At 42.5% G+C, this 21,616-nt stretch overlaps 1 protein-coding gene across 5 annotated transcripts in view; it reads right to left on the reverse strand.

Annotated features, from left to right (window-relative positions):
• Positions 1 to 21,102, reverse strand: part of LPIN2 (lipin 2) — a 91,078-nt gene extending 69,976 nt beyond the window's left edge. The window contains exon 1 of one of the 5 annotated variants that reach the window (XM_070220807.1): positions 20,809 to 21,102. Coding sequence is in view for 1 of the 5 variants with exons in the window: in XM_070220805.1 (XP_070076906.1) it covers positions 18,434 to 18,496 (63 nt within the window). In the remaining 4 variants the exon portion in view is untranslated. Of the gene's footprint in view, positions 1 to 18,354; positions 18,857 to 19,133; positions 19,289 to 20,808 lie in introns of those variants that run through there. The other 4 variants (XM_023647552.2, XM_023647554.2, XM_070220806.1 and 1 more) reach the window with 4 other exon arrangements.
• Between the last annotated feature and the right edge of the window lie 514 nt (positions 21,103 to 21,616).

A 21,616-nucleotide genomic window follows, 5' to 3' on the forward strand; every position in this document is an offset into this window, starting at 1 on the left:
AAGACATATAAGAAAAAGAGAAAAATTCTAGCATTGGTACCCAGATTTATACATGACAACAGCTATATTACACAACGATGAATGCAATTCTAAGGTGGCAGGCGTAGCTGCATTCTCCATTGAGGGTAAAGCATTAAGTCAGCTTTGGTATTCTTAGAAGTTAAATGCTTGTAATGTCTATAATTTAACCTTGCAATGTAGGGACACATAAAGGATCCAAGAAAGCAAAGAGGTATTTGAAAGCAGCAACACTGGAAGAAAAGTTCTCCTCTTCCAAGGACACAGCATCACTGAAATGCAGAATAAGTGTGACATTTTATTAAAATTTATTTTTCTTCCAGACTCAACATACTTTATAAGGCTCTCGGAGGAACAGGATATCTAGTTTGTCAAAAAATCATTAGCCTTTGCAACAAATCAATTTTACTCAACTTATTTATTGATTTATTTGGTGAGGAAGATTGTTGCTGAACTAACATCTGTGCCAATCTTCCTCTATTTTACATGTGGGATGCCGCCACAGCATGGCTTGATGAGCGGTATGTAGGTCGGCGCCTGGGATCTGAACCCATGAACCCTGGGCCACTGAAGCGAAGCACACAAACTTAATCACTATGCCAGCCCCCAATTTTACTCAAGTTTTTCATGTATACTTTAATCACAAAACTTCTGGATGTGAAGAAGAATAAGCAAACAAAGGTGACTTAAGCTAAACGTTCATGAGAAATGGTATGGTAAGCCAATATTTATATTGAAACCATAGAAGAAAACACATTACTGGCAGCCTAGCATTATTTATCCAGTACTTAACTCTGAATCACACAAATCACACCCTGGAGTCCTTTGCATATATTATCTCTGATCTAAAAAACTTCTGTGAAAGATTTGCTTTATCCTTATATTTTACAGATGAAGACACAGAGGCTCACAGAGATTATGTGCTATATCCAAGATCACCAGCTAATTTTTAGAAGTGTTAAAGCCAGGTTCAAGCCCTAATCCACCCAGTTGCAAACCTCAAGATGTCTTCCACAGTATCTTCTAGGACTTGGTACTTAAGTTGGAACTCAGATGTAACGTGCTAGGTATTTTTAAAATCGCAAATATTATAAAGGGAATCTAAAGGAATAAAATATCTAGGAATAAATTTAACCAAAGAAGTGAAAACTTGCATATTTAAAATTACAAAACATTGCTGAAATTTAAAACGATCTAAGGAAAGAGAGAGACATCCCATGTTCACAGATATGAAGACTTAATATTGTTAAGATGTCAATAGTACCCAAAATAATCTACAGATTCAATGCAATCCCTCTCAAAATCCAAACAGCCTTTTTTTGCAGAAATGGAAAGTCAAGCCTCAAATTTATATGGAATTGTAAGGGGCAAAAATAATCTTGAAAAAAGAAGAAAGAACAAATTTCCTGACTTGAAAATCCATTACAAAGCTACAATAATGAAAACAGTGTGGTATTGGCAATAAAGATACATACAGACCAACGGAACAGAATTGAAAGTCCAGAAACAAACCCAAACATCTATAGCCAACTGATTTTTGACCAGGGTGCCAAGTCCATTCAATGGGCAAAGAATAGTCTCTTCAACAGACGGTGCTGAGACAACTGGATTTTCGGATACCGAAGAATGAAGCTGGACCGCTACATATAAAAAAATCAACTCAAAATGGATCAAGGACCTAAATATAAGAGCTACAGTCATAAAACTCTTAGAAGAAAACATAGGAATAAATCTCTATGATCTTGGATTTGACAAATGATTCTTAGATATGACACCAGAAGCGTGAGTAACAAGAGAAAAAAGTAAATTAGATCTCATCAAAATTAAAAACTTCTTTTCACATCAAAGGGCATCATCAAGAAAGTGGAAAGACAACCTACAGAATGGGAGAAAATATTTGCAAATCATATATCTAATAGGAATTTAATACCCAGAATATATAACAAACTCCTACAATTCAACAACAAAAAGACAACCCAGTTAAAATAGAGGCAAAAGGCCCATGGCCAATAAGTACATGAAAAGATATTCAACATCATTAATCTTTAGGGAAAAAAAATCAAAACGATGGTGAGATACCACTTTAGATCCGCCAGGATGGCTACAATACAAAAGAAAAGGAAAATAAGTGTTGGTGAGGATGTAGAAAAATGGAAATTTTTGTGCAATTGAAACCTGGTGAGAATATAAAATAGCGCAGCCACTGTGGAAAGCAGTTTGGCAGTTCCTCAAAAAAGCTAAACACAGAATTACCCTTTGATCCGGCAATTCCATTCCTAGATGCATATCCAAAAGAACTGAAAACAGGGAATCAAAAGATACTTGTACACCAACGTTCATGACAGTATTATTCACAACAGCCAAAAGGTGGAAACAATCCAAAGGTCCATCAACAGACAGACAAATGGATAAACTAAATGTAGTATAGACACACAATGGAATATTATAAAGCCATAAAAAGGAATGAAGTTCTGATATAAGCCACAACATAGGTGAACTTTAAAAATGTTATATTAAATGAAACTAGCCAGATATAAAAAGACTAATATTGTATGATTCTACTTAAATGAAATATCTACACTAGGCAAATTCTTAGAGACAGGAAGATTAGAGGTTACTAGGGGCTGGGGAGGGGGATGGGAATTAATGGTCAGAGTTTCTGTTTGGGTGGCGAGAAATTTTGCAGATAGTAGTGATGGTTGTATAACACTGCAAATGTAATTAATGCCACTAAATTGTATACTTCAAAACAGTTAAAATAGCAAATTTTATGTGTTTTACCACACCAAAAAAATGCACTGAAACCGTAATTGAAACTTGAAGCAATCTCAATACTTGCTTCAATGGGCAATGTCTAGCCCAAAGCTAGAAATGAGAATATATTTATTGTTAACTATAAATATCACTGTCTTCTATTCCTACACTGTTACTAACTAGCTAAGTCACTGTATATCCACTAGGCCTCAATTTTCTCGTCTAAAAAATGAATTTCTAGATAATTTCTACGTGCCTCTAGATAAAACAATAAGACATTAACTAAAGTTTTCTGAGCATTTGGCTCTACTAAAAAGAAAGCAATTAAGTATTTCCTACAACCTGGTTTTCAACATGAGCATGGTGATCCTAAAGCAATGACCCTTCAACAGAATATAATGTGTAAATTTCATTTTATGTTTATCTACGCACAACAGAGAGCTTCCCCCAAGTCAAAACAGTTACATTAGACCAAAACAAATCCACTTCTGACCTCAAATTCCTAAACTAAGCTTCTAAACAGACCTAGAAGTAACCTTAGAGAATATATAGTCCAATGAGAGTCTGTGTCATTCTCATTTTTGAGAACCCAACTAAGCTCTCAAATATACCCTCTTTACAGAAAACGTGCACACCAGCAGTATACGTTTTGACCCACACAACCACGCATGTAATTCTGTTGTTTGAGGAGCTGCAGGAACTCCTCTATGACTGATAATGTGGACCCCAAGGAAAGAACCCCTGATTCCAATCTAAATTGCTGTTTGAAAGATGAGAACACACAGGTACTGGAAAATTAAATTACTTCCCAGTCAAAGTAGATAAAAACACGCTCAATCTAGTCTTACACATCATATAACAACTCTTAAAATGAAATAGTATAGAATGAATATAAATGCATGCCGATTGTTCATTCCGGAAGGACAATGCTATGGAAACGTTCATTTAACAAACATTTGCCAGCGCCTACTATATGCCATAGCATACTACAGGCCTACTATAGGCCAGGCACCAGTGCAGCCTTTAGCAGACCCTGTATATCACAAACCCAAAACACAATGACAGTGCTTGTGTTTCTTCTTTTCAGACCCTAGGGATGTTTTGTGAAAACAATTAATTTAGCTAAGGGCACAGGAGGGAAGCACAAGCCAAAGTGCCCCCAGACCTGCACCCTGTGCTCCCCTAGCAGATCCGTGCTATGCTCAGGCTCTCCGGACAGGACACTGCTGGGAAAAGGCCACTGGGGGCAATCCTGGCCAAGCCATGTGGGTGACTGGACCCCGTTAATAGTTTAGAACAAACCTTCTCAGCCTTGGCATAGTGACATTGGGGTCATATCATTCTTTCTGGGGCAAGGAGGGGGGTAGCATGACAGCCTCCCACCTCCAGATGCCAGCTTCATCCTTCCCAGTGGTGACAATCAAAAATGTCTCCAGTCATTTCTGAGTGCCCCCTGGGCACAAAATTTCCTCCAATTGGGAACCACTGGTTTAGACAGATGGTATGTGGCCCTGTATTTATATGACTGTTCTGGCTGGGGTCTCACAAATGTCTTTTAAATTAATGACCTCTGAAGGCTACAATAAACCAAGTCCATTGATATGCCACTGTCTAGGATGTTGTTAGTACTTTTTTTCTGAAAGAACTGTCTTTAAATTAAATTTAGGTGCTACACAGGATAAACATCAGTATCATTACTATATGGTCACAACACAAACAATACAAAAATAGACATGATTCATCTCTTTGTCATACATGATCCACCAGATGTTGCTCTGAATGACTTCTGCCTATTTCCAAAAGCCTAATCTATCTTTAAGGATAAAGATCTTCCACTACTGAGCATAAAATGATATATTTTGAGACTCTGAAAGCAATTTAAAAATGGAACGGGCATGTCAAAATGTTTTCAAAAATGACAGTATCATTAAAATGCATATATTGCCACTACAGTGGGCAATGTACACTAGAATGCATAAGTTTTTTGGGCTTTTATAATTAACTTTTTTTTTGAGGAAGACTGGCCCTGAGCTAATCTGTTGTCAATCTTCCTTTTTTTTGCTTCTTCTCCCCAAAGCCCCCCAGTACATAGTTGTATGTTCTAGCTATAAGTCCTTCTAGTAGTGGCATGTGGGAACACCATCTCAGCATGGCTTGATGAGCGGTGCTAGGTCCTCGCCCAGGATCTGAACCAGCAAAATCCTGGGCTGCTGAAGCGGAGCACAAGAACTTAGTCACTTGGTCACAGGGCTGGCCCCAATCTTCCTCTTTTCGCTTGAGGAAGATTGTCGTTGAGCTCACATCTGTGCCTATCTTCCTCTGTTTTATGTGGGATGCCACCACAGCATGATTTAATGAGTGGCACTAGGTCTGTGCCCAGGATCCGAACCAGCGAAACTCCGGGCCCTGAAGCAGAGAGTGCGAACTTAAGCTCTATGCCACAGGGCCAGCCCCTGAAAGCATAAGTTTTTAGTCATATTCCCTTACAGTTACATTTTTTTTATAGGAGTACAAACAGTACTTATTATCCATATGATCCATATCATTCTTTCTGGGGTGAGGAGGGGTGCAGCATCACAGCCTCCTTATTATCCATCTGTAATGACAGCAAAACTGAAGAACTTGAGGTTATTAGATCCTAAGGGTAAACTTTAGACTTACTAAATAATGTGTCTCATCTGTTAAACAGTAATATTTTTCATCCTGAAAATTGTCCATTAATTATCATCATCCATCACCCCCATCTCAATAGGCACTGTGAGGCTGCAGGAAGGAAATGACTATTTGCTCACATTCCAAGACAATACGTATGGTATATAACTATCTATCAAATATCATATACATATCCCAAACAACAGAACCACACTCCATTCCCCACTCCTCCTTACCACACACAGAAAGCATCATGAGGTTTTAGAGAGACTTTGTCACCGACATCAAGTTCTCTAAACCTTCTAGGAACTCCAAAGCTGGCTGTAAACTTTTGCATAAGAGCTGTCAGCTTCAACACTTCATGAATCTGTACACTCCATTTTTGAAGGCACGTATTTTTCTAAACTAACTGAAATTCAAAGGAATATTAGTGAGATCAAAGCTACAGCAATCACCTTCAGGACATCAAAAGAATGCCAAGCCACTGTGTTTGTAACCCTCTAGTGTGCTATGATGAAACCAAGACAATGCCACAATTCTAGTTAGAAGGTGACTTCTGCTGCATTAACAATTTCACCAACCTCACATACTGCGTCAATCATCTTTTAATGACTCCTGCAGGTAGAGAGAAAGATCTTCCCTGATTACTAGTAGAACACCAATTAAAAAAAAAGATACAAGAGGAAAAAAACAAGGACTATCCATCAGTTTACTTAACTGATGTCATAAAAGTGACCAGGAGAATTCCTCAGTTTCCATGACACACACAGTTTTTTCAAACACCTACAATCTCTCTTGCATTTAACTCTCAGGAATGCAGTCTCCCAGTTTCCCAGAGGGAAGTCTTTTCGATCAGTAAGCACAGATTCACCACTTCTCCACTCTTCTCTTTGGAACTGCCTGGGTCTACCTGTCTCAGTTAAATAGAACCTGGTGACCACGAGGCTGAGAAGCAGGGATGTGAACTCCTGTGCAGCCATGCAGAGATCCTGCTCCCAACTCCAGGCACCCCATGCCGGTGTCTGCAGAGGGTCCTGGGAAAGCGGGGAGAGGCTGTGGAGACGGGTGAGAGTCTTCCACTAACGCCAATTAAAATAAGCTCGAATTCATGCGCTGCTTTATTTTGCGCAGTGCCCACTGGGACCCCAGGGGAATTTTCAGAACCGTTAGGAGGCAGACCTCCCTTTCCCAGCTCTGGGAGAACATTGGGGTGGATAAAGGGAGAAGCTGTGGAGACAGCGACTGTCACCAAGTGCACTGCCGCTTTCAGTGCCACCCATCACCCCAGTTTGAGTTGTGTCCTAGTTTTATGTAGCTTTGCAAAGCAAACACAAGGTAAGGCTGCACAAGTGTGTTATTACAAGCTGACCCGCACACTCTACTTCAACAAAAGAGAACTCCCATGAGCATCAGTAAGTCAGTGAAGCAACATTTGGAAGGCCGGAGAATAAAACCTGGTTCACTCACTGATCTGTTCAAAAGCAGTGTCTACTCTGATGTACCAGGCACTATTCTATTCTGAAAGCTGGGATCAAGCAGTGAACTTGGATGAAGAGGTACCTGTCCTCATAGTGCTTAGATTCCAACAGAGGGAGAGAGACAACAAATGAAAAATAAAATTCTCGACTAGGATAACAATTATGACGTAAATTAAAGAGGGTGACGCTGCCAGAGAGTAAGAGAGGCAGGACAGGAGCGGACAACTTTAAGTAAAGGGACTGGGGATCCAAAAACAAGAAAATGTATGAGAACTTAAACTCCACGAAGGCTCATATCTGAAAAAGAAATAGAGGATAATTAACACAGAAGACGGAGCATGGGAACCTGGCTGATGATGTTCAGGGAACCATGCCATGATACAGCTAGGATTTACTTTCTCACAAGACACCACCGCTGTTCTTTCTTTAGTCCTTTTGCCAACCTTCAAGTTACTTTAGAAACAAAGCAAGAACAGAAAATGAGGTGACTCAGACACTGATCTTAAACATTCAGGAAACCAGCAGAAATTTTAGTAGTCACACAAGTCTGAACAAAAATCTCCAGCTGTAATCTAAAAATTACTTCCTAAGAGTTGCTTTCTGATCTTCAGTGAAGACAGAGGTGACTAAAAGCATCTTTAAAAATATTACAATAACTAGACATTCTGTTAAACACAGAGGGTGTCACACACTTTATCTTTATTCCCCCTTGAAACTCACTGTTATGACTGAACTATGGTCCCCCAAAACGGTAAGGTGACATTCTAACCCTCAATTCCTCAGAACGTGACTTTATTTGGAAAAAAAGATCTTTACAGATGTAATCAAGTTAACATGAGGTCATTAGGGTGGGCCTTAAATCAACATGACTGGTTTCCTTATAAAAAGGGAAAATTTGGACAAAGAGATGACACACACACACAGGGAGAACGCCATGTGAACGTGAAGGCAGAGATCAGGGTGCTGCGTCTACAAGCCAAGCAAGGGTAAGACTGCCAGCCCACCACCAGAAGCCAGGAGAGAGGCCTGGACAGGTTCTCCCTCATAGCCCCAGATGGAACCAACTGCTGACACCTGAATCTCAGACTTTAATCTCCAGAACTGTGAGACAATACATTCCCATTGCTTAAGCCACCAAGTTTGTGGTACTTTGTTACAGCAGCCTGAGCAAACTAATATACTCACTAACATTAACAGTAGAGAAATGTAAAAGGGGTAACTCACAAAGAGAACAGTTAAAGGAAATGAAAGAGATCAAGTTTTTGAAAGACGAAAAATGGATGGAGAAAAAAAAGAGGACCAGAAAATAAGGAAGTGCTCAAAACAGAAGCCCACATTGGTGGAGGTATGTCAAAGAAACAGGACAACTACAAGAAAATTTCCCTAAGTCAAACACACGATTTTCCAAATTGAAAGTTTCCACCAAGCGCCCAGCACAAAAATGGAGCGATACCTGCACGGTTGTGGACTCCATCAAAGGCAGGAGCAACAGAAAGATGCCAACAATGTTAAAGGCTCTGCGGTTGAAGGGCAAAGATTTTAGAAATCGCCATGCGGGCATGGCTACACAGGCAGGACACACAGCACACTCTCAATCAGAGGTACAGCACCCCAGAGCTGGCCACCGCCTGAACTGGTCAGAAGGACACACAGCTGCAGGCGATTCTGCTTGTGGGGTGAAGCCTCGCCAGGCCTGAGAAGCACCCCCTACAGTCTGTGGGAGTTTTTAATGCCCTTCTGATGTGCAGAGACTGGTGACATAGCTGCCTGCTAGCCAGGTGTGAGCATACAAAACAAGACCAGTGAACCAAGGTGAGGAGGGCATTTCCCAGGTGCTCCAGTCACTCCCTGACCCTGAATGGTCCAGGACTGAAACTGCAAATCACAAATGAAAGCACTTCACCAAGAGATGGGAAAGGAAGAGGTGAGACTTTAAAGAGATAAAGCAAAGGTGCTATAAAAAAAAATTGGGAAAAGGGGAAAGTATAGAAAGAGGGGGAAGGAGAGGGACAGAGAAACGCAGAAATTACAAAGCTTGGAACTTCTCAAAAAAAACAATTTCTTGTGGCCGGCCCCATGGCCGAGTGGTTAAGTTTGCCTGCTCTGCTTTGGCAGCCCAGGGTTTCGCTGGTTCGGATCCTGGGTGCAGACATGGCACTGCTCATCAGGCCATGCCGAGGGGGTGTCCCACATAGCAGAGCCAGAAGCACCGGCAACTAGAATACACAACTATGTACCGGGGGGCTTTCGGGAGAAGAAGAAGAAAAAAAAAAAGAACATTGGCAACAGATGTTAGCCCAGGTGCCAATCTTTGGGGAAAAAAAAATTTCTCAAAAGTAACAATTCAAAATTCTAAAGGAATTTTAGCATTTTATAGCCAGTCTATCATTTAGTATGAGGCTAGAATAAAGAAATTTCCAGATATGTAGTCTCACAGAATTGACCTCCTGTGAACCCTTTCTCAAGAAGCGACAGAAGGATGTACCCAGCAAAATGAGGAAGGATACAGAGACAGAAAGGTCTAGGAAACGGGAGCTGACACAGGTGAGGAATTAACGGGATTCAGGTGAGGTGCTGACTGCACTGAGTTTTGTAGATCTGTCAGAAATTGGGGGCCTACATTTGTGATTGACACTGAGAAACGTAAGCCAACAAAACAACTCTGGAGAAAACAAAAATTTGAATTGGTGAAGAAATAAAATCAATGCACACGCTTGGTTTTGAATAATATTTACTCATGAAAATATAAACAGTGAACATTGAGAAAATAAAAAATGATACAATTATATTGGGAGGATAGAAGGAAACGTACATGAGGATTATATAAGAATCCTCATCTTGCACAGTAGGAAATCCAAAGAGAATTTTTAAAATTGAAAACCAAGCTACAGAAGAAAAAGCACGCAAACGTGGAGTTAAATTCCACAAGAAACAAGTAGAAGAGTTCAAAAAAGTTGCTTCTGGAAGCAGCAGGCAGCAGTGAGGGAGACACTGGTGTTTTTCATTATATACCTCAGCGTACTATCTGTATTTTTAAACTTTATATAAGAAGTAATATACTTTAGTTTTTTAAAGATGAATAGAACTATTATGTGATACCACCTTTTGAAAAAGAATCATATTTAAGGAACAAAAACTACTAGGGAAAAGAAAAAATAAACACCAAGCAAATATAAGCATTGTGGGGTTTTTGTTTTGTTTTGCTTTTAATTAGGAAAAGCTCTTTTCCAACTCTCAGCATCAGCATCTGTGGTCCATCTGAGCTTTAGGTATGTCTCATTAACAAGACAAAACAAACAAACCAGGAAATTTAAATATACCAAAGTTCCTATTAAGTTTTCTAGTTCCTTCATTTGGGGCAGGGAAATGTCCTAACACAAAAGGCCTCTTCCACACTAGGGCAAGGACATTTGTAAAAGATTTAGCTAGCATTTACAAGGATGACGTTCAGAAGATTAAAAAAAAAAAAAAAAACAGCCACCAAAACAATACAGGCATATTACTATTTTTCAACTAGTAGAAAGTAAAATTGCATGCAGTTTTCTAGTCTAAGGAAATTTTCATGTAAATCAATTAGAGTTTATAGAAAAATGTTAGTTACTTAGAGACTTTATGAACTAGTCGGCAAAAGAATTTTTTTCTTTTAGTTAAGCATTCACCTGCTCTCTCTATATAATAGGTATAGAGAACAGCTCTGCTTTCCAGATACTAAGACCAGGCTCTCCCGTAGGCCTGGACAAACAAAATTCATACAGCCAGAGATGAGATGATGGCAAAAATCACAAGCCTTAAATTTATAAACATATGCAGTGCATGAGAGTTATATAAAAAATTGCTAACTTATAAAAGTATATTTTCTATTTTGATACTATAAAAAGTTCTAGGTCAAGGAAGAAATTTTAAGCAAGTACATGAAGCAACCCGTTTTTTTTTTTTTGAGGCAGATTAGCCCCGAGCTAACATCTGCCACCAATCCTCCTTTTTGCTGAGGAAGACTGGCCCTGAGCTAACATCCGTGCCCATCTTCCTCTACTTTATATGTGGGATGCCAACCACAGCCTGGCTTGCTAAGCGGTGCACAGGTCCATGCCTGGGATCTGAACCCACAAACCCTGGGCTGCTGAAGTTGAACGTGCAAACTTAACTACTGCACCACTGGGCCAGCCCCAAGCAACCTTTTTTTAAAATTTGAGACATAAACACCTTTCAGCTAAACATTGTATTCTCATGCTAAAAATATAAGCACGGAAGCTCTAAGTTTGATTCACTTTCAACCACTCACGCAGGGCTCCCTTCTCAATCCTTCCTTACCCCAGTTTCATAAAATTCTGCTTTATATAGAAGTAGACTTACTTAATTCCCCTACAAGACTACAAGCTCCTTCAGGGCAAGAGGGATGTTCTATTCGCCTGCTTGCCCTTCGCCCATGTGACTCTCGACACTGGCGTCTCTTGTCTGGTCAGAGCTCCTGAGCTGCTGCCTGCCCCTGGACCTCTAGGCGGCTGGTGGCTCTGGTCTAACACACAACCTCATCTAATCCTCAGAACCAGCCCATTGGCAGGTACTTTATCTCCAGGTTACAGGAGAGACAACTGTGTAAACTATATACCAAAAGTGTACCTATGAATTTGGGAGTTCCTAAGGTCTATGAATGTATTTCTGTTTAATGAAAGGTTCTTCTGTATTGAAGAGTTGATAAATACCAAGTCGTTCATTTATTCAACTATAGTAAGTAAAATATACCATTAAAACTTCATTAGAGAGGATCTTGTCCACAGATGTAGTAATCAAGTGAGTCAAACGATATAGTGAAGCACCAGTTCAAAAAAACAAATCTGTTCAGAAACTGAAACTCATGTACTCAGCCACATTAGGGGTTTCAGTCGGCTCCTCACAATGTAATGGATAAGGGTTCCTGCACGGCGAAGAGATCAGAAGCGCCATCCAACTCTGAAATGGCTAACTCAATGCTCCTACACACAGTCCAGTCCCATGTAACCCAGGGGTTACAGAGCACACTTCTCCAATCAGGAAAGTCAAAATTACCAGTGAAGATCCTTGAAGAAGGTATGGTGTTAGTTACTGACATACCATGTCTCAAACAGTCTGAGTCCATTTCTCCTTCCCAACAACAAACACAATCACCTTCTTCTCAGGCTGACACTGACAGCAACACTTAGCTCGAGTTTAGTGGCCCTGTTTTAAACACGCATCCCGACTCAGCCCAGTGACCTGCTGGTACTGTGGAAGGCAGGTGAGGAACATCAGCTTCATTCACTCCAGAGAGGGCACCAAGCAGGCGTGCTGGGGCCAAATCACCTCCACCACCTTCTTGGCTGGTATTTCTCTCCCTGGCACAGTTGGTTTTGCATATATAAGTTACTCAGAGAAACTCAAGGCTCCTATATAGCAGGTGCTATCCTTCTATCGGCAGTTTACAGATGCTGATATTAAGAATAAGTTCTCCAGTTCTACCTAGTAAAATCAAAACAAAACCCTAAAACTGATTTAGAAACGTGAAACAGATGCACAAGAATTCTTACAGTCCTTGGGCAGTGTGGTGGCACAGGAGTGGCAGCAATGGAGCGAGGTCAATGCCACCACACAGTTGCATGCCTTTGGCAAATCTCTTTCAGCCTCAGTGTCTTCCCCTAGAAAATAGGGCTTTTCTCTCTACCTTGCAGGGTTGTTGTGACTCTTGAGAGAATTTATATAAAGCACAATACCTAGCCCAAAGAAGGTGTTCAATTATGTAACTATAATAATAATGACGACCTTTTACAAACATTAAACACCTCCGGAAACAACTCAGGGTTCCTCAAAAGTAGGCAACAGCAATATTTTATAGATTAAGAGTCTGAGCGGGTAGAGTAGATATTAAGGACCCCAAAATTCCAAAGTTTTACTTCTCAAATAATGTTACTTGGACAAGTTATTTTGAACTGGTTGAGCCAGTTAGAAATCCTAGAACAACCGATTAGTCCTTTCTTATAAAGCATTTGTTTAATACACATTTTAAGTTATAAAACAGAGAGCTCTTTCTCTTAAGTGATAGTTCCCTAAATAAGTTCTGTTTCTGTATAGTTCACATGTAAGTAGATTATGGCTATAATGTCAAACAGGTACCTATTATTCATCCAAAAATGTTAAGAGATTTCAAAGAAACATAATAAGTTGGCAGAAGCTTTTGAATGTTTTACAAAGAAAAAAATAATTCCGCTTAGCACCCCAAAGCAAACAAAAAGTATATTCCCGATGGTTCTTCCATAAGCCCAAACATTCCTTGACTTACGTTGGTTCAGAAGAAAGGGACATCACTTTACAAGGATCACAAATTTATAGACTCAACTATTGCGGAAAAACACCGCACCACAAGTCAAGGAGTGCCAATTCAGAGTTCTTAAGTCACATGAACTATCTGGTGGTTTTGCTGGCTCATAATTGATAACAATACAAAACCATATACAGTCATAGGCAGCATAACAACGTTTTGGTCAACAACGGACCACATATATGATGGTCCCATAAGATTATAATGGTGTGCAGTAGGCTATACTATTCCAGGTTTGTGTTAGTACACTCTATTGATGTTTGCACAAGGACGAAACTGAGGAACAACACATTTCTCAGAGCATATCCCGACTGTGAGTGACGCATGACTGTAATCAAATTATCAGATGACTACATATTGAACAGATTATGTCAAACATCTTTTTTTTTCTAAAGATTTTTATTTTTCTTTTTTCTCCCCAAAGTCCCCCAGTACGCAGTTGTATATTTTTAGTTGTGGGTCCTTCTAGTTGTGCTATGTGGGACGCCACCTCAGCATGGCTAGATGAGCAGTGCCATGTCCGTGCCCAGGATCCAAACCTGCGAAACCCTGGGCCATCGAAGCGGAGGGCACGAACTTAACCACTCGGCCACGGGGCTGGCCCCCCCAAAACCTTTTAAGGGCTCTTCACACTCTGAACACCTCTATTTTAGAATGAGTTAAAGACCACCTCTCTCATTTGGCTGGAGACATCTATCTTGCCAGGAGCAATAAATGTCATATCGAAATGACTGAACAGATTAGAACCATCCTGGTACAATCATTGTACAATCACAATAGAAATACAAAAACAGTAGAACCATTGTACAATCCCACTGTCTATTCAGAGGCATAAAAAAGTCTTTCAGGTAGGTTTCAATTCCAGATTAACCAATAAACTTTTAGTTTATAATTATGATACTTTCTTTGTATAAAAGACATCTCACTAAAGATTTAAAAACAGATGTTTACATCAGTTATCCCTTCCATTATATTTCAGAAATAGGCCAATGCAGAAAGTCAGTCACTAAAGAAGTTACTTGGTACCATATGCCTATCTTTTTTCTTGCAGTAAAATCACTAGTTCCAACCTGAGAGTTTCTGAAGGATGCTTTCCCCATCCTTAGCTTCTCCTGTTTGTCTACTTACATAGTTATAACCACCAAAACTAAATAATTTTTAAACCTCGATACTGGTACACCGTCTCTGTGAAATATTAGTGTCTTTAATCATGTTCCTTAAGCTTTTCAATTCTGTGTCCCTTTACACCCCCATAACGTTACTTAAAATTTCAACTAAATTAATGAGTGATCCAAAAAGTTAAAAATTAAAACAAAGGGAGAGCATATCAGACCTTCAAAAAATTTCCAGTGCACTGCAAATGTCAGGTCTCCACACTCCACTGGAGCTCTTCTGGACATCACCCTAGGAAGGTCCCTTCCTCGCTTTCCCCTTGAGAGCTACTTTAACATCAACAGATCCTCTCTCCTCATTACCATACTCCAAAGGCGCCCAGGTTTAAACGTTCATTCTTCCACTCCTCAAATCCTACTTCCTCTACTAGAATCTGACAAACGTTTAGGGCTAGCTTCTTATTACTTCCACTCAGCACTCTCCATCTCTCCCCTACTCCTCCTCTTCGTTCAACATTTACAGAAAGCAAAGGAGGCACACTGCCATTGCCCACAGGCTGCAGGGAATGTCTGAAACCTGAGGAGACAAGAATTATTTACTCTAATACTGATTAACAGCTAGAGGATAGCCACTGGACAGCAAACACAAAATATCACAGAGAACACAAAATAACACAATATCAATACATGCAAAGGGGCGTGCTTTCTACAGCTGAAGCTAATCAAGAGAAGTGAGTACTAAAGAAAAGGATTAAATCTGTGGAGCAGGTGGAGACAGTAGGGAGAAAACGGAATTGAGGAAACTGAGATGGGAAATTTAGATTTGCTAAAACAGGTGAGACTGGATCGTTGTAGATTCTTGAACAGGAAAGATACAAAAGATGCTAGGAGTTGAAACCAACTTAGAATTCATAAATCACTTTAAATTTTATTTATACTCTGCCTCGTTGAAAAAAGAATTTGAATTTTTATGTTCAAATATACATATTACTAAACATTGCAATTAAGATAGGGGAATTGGTACAAAAAGTAAATAAGGCTATGAAATGAAATGAAGGCAATAACCTCAGTTACTGTTCATAAAATTAACTCCAGAAGTAAACACTTTCTAAACTGTTCAAATACACCAAAAAGTCAGATAAAAGCAATCTACCAGCTACCCGAACATCACAAGGTGTTTTTTCCTGTCAACCAATGTTTCTCCTCCAAAAAACGTAGAAAAACCTAATTTGCATAGTTCATGCTGAAAATATACGGCACTACAGATAGATATAAACACCACATAATAAAGTTCTAAATTCAAAGATTACAAAAATAGGTACCACATTCCAAATGGATTTTTAAAAGATCACTTTCTAGGAGCCACTCCCTCTTTTCTAATACAGTTATGTAGTCTCTCAAATGATATATTTGACCTAAATAATCTAAAAATAACTTTAAAAGATCCCATTCCTAACAATCATATAAACCACCTTGCCTTTCAGCCATATCCTCTTTGCGCCGAGATGAAACCAAGGTAGGAAAAGAAGCTGATACTGTAACCATATTGTTACCCTTTACAAGTTAAATGAATTCTGGCTCCTTTCTTCACTGCTTAGTAACAATTTTAACACCAATCTAAACTAACAAATAGGATCACTGAAATTTAGCATTCAAAGTCTTCAGAGGAAAAAGAACCTAAATTGCAGTCAGTGCATCAAATAAGAAAAAAATGTATACTTTATCATCATTCTAATTCCAAAAGTCACATTAAGGGCTTTATCTTGCATTGCAGCACCGTTTATCTCTAACGGATTCTTTTTTTTCTTCTCCTTCCCTCTTGATAGAATGAAAATTTAGAGCAGAATCATCCAGTCACAGGATTTTAGAGCAGGGGCAGACCATCTAGGCCAAGCTTTCTGCTGTCAATCAGGAGCAAAATGGCCCAAGGTGAGGACAGCAGAGGCTGGAGTGGTCCCACCACACACAGGTTGCCACTGACTCTCAGAGATTCACAGCTGCTTCACCTGGATCCGGGGGGTGAGCAACTTTCCCTGCACATTTGCCTTGAAGAGTAGAGGACCATACACATGTAAAGTGTTTAGTGTTAGTAATAGCGTGTTTTATAAAATAAAGACTCAAGTTGACAGCAGGGGAGGTGGATTCCAAAAATAAAGCTAATTGCTAGCAAAGTCACCAAGCCAACTTCTCATTCAAATGCCTTATTACTAAGATAAACCCATAAAGCTTACTGTTCCAGCCTGTAACAAATATCTTCAAAGTTTTAATAAGACATAATTTATATAGGATTTTTACAACTGGAGGTTCTGCTTATCAACTTTTGAGTTGTTTCATCATGAAGACGACAAATAGATAGAAGACTCTGGAGCTCAGCCAGAGGTATAACCACCTACTTATAAATGAAGGAAATAAAACAGATAAAAACACGCTTTCAAAATCAAGGTCGTGAACCACTGCCCAGAGATTGATGGGCAAGTCAATATGCACACACACATGCAGAGTGACAGCCACTGGGGTCAGATCAAAAAGGAAAGGATTTAAATTAAAGAAAAACTTCCTGACTTAGGTTGCTAAGCACCTAAGGGAGGTAGCCGAATCTACCTAATCTAACAAACAAAGCTTCCAGCTAAGCGTTACTGTGATGCCAGATATGAGGATACATGTATACCAAGAAGCCCACTCAGAGCAAATAGCTATTGACACAGAGAACCAAGCTATACTTTAACTACTAATATTTAAACTAAACATTGCAAAACGTTCACTGCAATGCTCATCAGCTTAATTTAACCTTTTACCACCTCTAACACGTGGCACTGCCAGGATTATCCATCCAAACCTCACAATTCAGGAAAGCTGAGTGAACTCATTCAGGAAGTGCCAGGGACTCTCAGGTTACAGGTAAGGACACACTGCTTGCTGCTTCCCACCATTATTCAACAGACCTCTGGGGAGGCTCTTCGCAAAACCAGCTCTGTGTTTGGTACCAAGCAGCTCCCAGAGTCTGGCTTTCAAGGACTCTGAGTCTAGTATAGGAGACAGTCCAGTCAGTAAACCAAAAATTACAATACAGGGCCCATGAGTACCTTTATTGCTACAAGAACGTACAATAAAGGACACAAAGCCGCAGCTGACCCTATTATTTGCTTCTCAACAGTGGCTTTACTATAGTGTTCAAGGGTTTTCAAATGCTCCCATTTCCAGTTCCTCTTAAACATAAAGCCTCTCTGTTGGTTCTCAACTATGCCATCAAATATTAAAACAGAACCTATCGTTTCATTTCTGGCATTCTGTGGCCCTCTCTATCAACATTTGGGCATGGAGATACTTCAGTCTGACATACCACAATCAACTGCACATTTAATTGGAGAGACGAAGCCACCGATAGTGTCCAATGTTCTTTCACGCTGGCCTTAGGCTGTGCTTTTTTATACTCTGAGTATGGCCTGAGGTTGACAGTAAGGATGCAGCACTAGCAGACCAGGCAAAGCGAGGATGCTGCACTAGGGGATCAAGTAAAATGAGGATGCTGCACTAGGGGACCAGGCAAAGTGAGGATGCTGTACTAGGGGACGAAGCAAAGTGAGGATGCTGCACTACAGGACCAGGCAAAGCAAGGATGCTGTACTAGGGGACCAAGCAAAGTGAGGATGCTGCACTAGGGGACCAGCCCACGAAAGGCTAAGTCACCAAAATCCTTCCCCTGCACCTTGTTGTGGGCTCTGCCACTCCCATCTCAGCATCACTTGCCACACTTTTCATTCTTAAGCCACTGAGAACAATCAATATCAAACCATCAACATATAAACCATCATAGGCCACTAAATAATTTGTAAATATTTCAAAATATATTTCAAAACTGACTGTATCGTCAAAATACTATGAACTAGCCAGGCCAAGTTTTACTAAGCATCGCTACTGGGCGACAGCTTCAACGGAGCCTGACTTGACAGCAAGACAAGACTCATTTTCAATTAAAAAAAAAAGGGGGGGGGGGGCTTGGAAAACTAACCCCCAAATGTGCATTTAAAATTAGTCCAGCGGCTTAAATAATCCTTCAGAGTATTTCCAAATATCCAGAGATCCGGCACCTTCTGAAAGGAAGGGTGATCTTTCTGCTCCTGTTTTTCATAAGTATGCCTCCAAAACGTCATCCCACATTTTCAACGAGAAGAGTCTTAATTTGCTCAGGCGCGTGGAGAACATGGTGACCCGCCGAGGCTCAGAGTTGAGAGAGAAGCCCTCGGTGTAGACGGCATCTCCACACGCTCCACACCAACCAGTCTCTGCCAGGGGGAAACTGAGAAGAGAACTACTCACGCTCAGGACCGGGTCTACACTGGGAAGCGGAGACTCCGGACAACCGACCGCCGGGGGCAGAGCGGCGACCCCACAGCGCTCGCGGCGACGCGCTCACCGCCGGGCGCCCCTCCCCCGGCCGCCGGGCGCGCTGGGGACGCGGCCTCGGGCGGCGCTCTCCTCGCGGGGACCGGCCGCAGCTCCACCTCCACGCCAGAAACCCGGGGAGGAGGGGGACGGGGAGGGACCTCGGCGCGGGCGCGGCGGGCGCGCCGAATTTGTCCCTCTGCACCTCCTCCCCATGTACCCCCGCCCGAGCCCGCCCGCCGCGGCGCTGGCCGGGGCCGCGTCGACGTGACGGCGGCGGCGGGGGCACGGGCAGGGGGCGCCTCGGCCCCCCCAGGGCAGCACCGCGACCCCCAAGCTGGAGACCCCCGCCCCCCGCGAGCGCAGAGACACGCCGCCGCCGACACCGGCGCGGCGCCCGCTTACCTGCGGCGGCTCGGCTCCCGGCCCGCGCCGGCGCCCGCGGGCGGCCGAGGGGAGGCGGCGGCCGGACGGCGGTGGCCGGGGCCGGCCGGGGAGGGCGAGCGCGCGCGGGCGGCCGGGGGCGGGGCCGGCCGGGGGCGCGCGCGGGGCCCGGGCGTCCGCCGCCGCCGCTGCCTCGGGAGCCGCCTGGGCCGCAGCCGAGCCGGGCGGCCCTCATGAATGGGACGCGGCGGCGGCGGCGGCGGCTGCGGCGGCGGCAGCAGCAGCGGGCGAGCGGAGGCCCCGCCCCGGCCACGTGACGCCGCGCGCCGCCGCCCCCTTTCGGCCGCGCACCGCCCTCACCGCCTCCTTCCCGGGCCTACGGCCGCCGCCGCCGGGTTCCTGCGCTGCCGCCGGCCCTGGCCTCTCTCGAGCTTGCGGCAACCCGAGCTTTACTTTCCTGAGAAAAGTTCCTCCTGGGCCCGGTGGCCATCGTGCGGCCCGTCACGTGCAACGTAGGGCCCAAGTGCCAAAAACGAATAAATATTAAAGTGCAAAAAGGTATACGGCACGGATGTTTTGTAGCGCGTCTGCCTGTTTGGCTACTTTCTCCCTCCCTCCCCCATCCTATTACACATCCCTTCTTAAAAACGTCCTAGGTAAAGGAATGGATTCCCGGTGCTGTATATTATTGTCGCACACTGGTTTTTATTTCTCTGCAACCTATTCGATTATTGAAAGTTAGGAATGGAAGTGCATGAGTTACTTCCAAGTGTCACTTAATTTCTCAGTATGCATCCTGTGAATGATAATTTATAAAGCTTTGAGGATATTGAAAAATAGGTATTTATATGAAGTCCTGCATGAGGAGCCCAGCCACAGCACAGTTTCTTTCCACAGATGGAGTGTGGTGTGACTGGGCTCCCCTCGGCTGGTTCTACAGAAGGAACACGGACAACCACTTCCCCATCCAGGTTACTTCGACCTCTCCAGCGTTCAGCCGAACTTTGCCCTATCCTTAACCAAAGCCCGATAGAGACTCAGATGATTTCACTGGCCCAGGCACACTGGGAATAGTCCGCTTCTGTGCCTTTCACCTGGCTTCACGAGCAAAATAGAAATTTAAAAAGACAAGGACTGGAATTTTCCCTCTTTGGAATTTCAAAGCATTTTACTCCGCTTTAAAGAAGTGGAATTAAAGCCAGAAAAAGTGCTGACCCTCCATTTCTATGTCAATAACCTGGAAACAGTAACGCCTTTCTCACAGGATTCTTTTGAGGATTGCACACGACCACGTATATACTGCCCAATTTAGCTTAGTGCCTGGAACCTGGAACGTGCTGTCACTGTTTGCTTTCTTTCCTTTTTTCTATTTTTCCTCCTGAGACTTTTCCTGTTTCTCTCAGGCTATTTTCGCTACCTCCTGCCTTGAGAGGGAAATAATTCTGCTAAGCTTCCTTCCTTCCTTCATCACTCAGGAGCCCTTGACATCCCTCCCTCCCTCCAAACAGCCTTAGATTTGATACCTCACTCTGAATGATTGGGTCACGCTTCTAAGATTTCCTCATTCTCTGGTGTCTACCTAATTTACACCACCGCTTAAGCAAAGTAGACACTCATTGAATGTTTGTTGCATAATATCCCTTCTCTTCCAGCCCCTGACGCCTAAGAAGAGTGTGGGGAGCCACCGAGTGCCTACCTGCTCCGCTGGAATGTCAGAGGAAGGAGGCTCTTCACATGTCCTCTGACCCCACCACCCTCCAGCTCACTCTGCTAGTTGTCCTCTTCCTCACCTCTGGATCCATCCCTTAGCTTTAGGAGGCGCAGGCTTCTCCCACCACTTAAGAAGTAGGGCAGAGAGGAGAGGAGAGGAAGCAAGAGAAGGAGTAGCAGACTCTCTTGCCCCTTTGTTCCTTCCCCCTTAGGCTATCAACTTATCCCACAGCTTGGCCCCCCAGCCAAGCTACCTGGAAAGAGGAGTCTCTTCTTTTTCACTTCTTCACAGTCTTGCTTCTGCTCCTCCTCTACCTCTGAAACTACTCAGGCTAAAGTCACCTTTATTTGTAGCCAAATATGGTGGATCCACTTCAGGTCCTGTTTCTCATGATCTCTGTAGGGTAAGATGCTACTGACCACGATTTCCTTCTTGAAACTCCCTCCTCCTCTCCTCAGCCAGAACTCCTCTGAGAGCCCCATGCCTGTGCTCAGTGGCTTTAGACATCTCCACCAGCACATCACAGTGATGTCAAATGCAGGCCCACTGTGTTTGCTTCTTCAAACCTGCCCCTCCTGAATCTCCTATCTTGGCTAATTGTAGTACCATCTGAAACCAGCAAACAGCCATTGATGATTAAGTATCTAGGTACTAAAGTTTTTTTTCCTTTTTGCAATTACTGATTGTGGCTTTTAGCTATTTAACCCAGCCGTTGTTAACTGTGCTGTTTAGGCAATATGCTATCTGACTCCCACTAGGTTCCTATAGATAACATCTCCCTGGAGCCTGGGTC

Source organism: Equus caballus, chromosome 8 (genome assembly GCF_041296265.1).
Source record: "Equus caballus isolate H_3958 breed thoroughbred chromosome 8, TB-T2T, whole genome shotgun sequence".
NCBI lineage: Eukaryota > Metazoa > Chordata > Mammalia > Perissodactyla > Equidae > Equus > Equus caballus.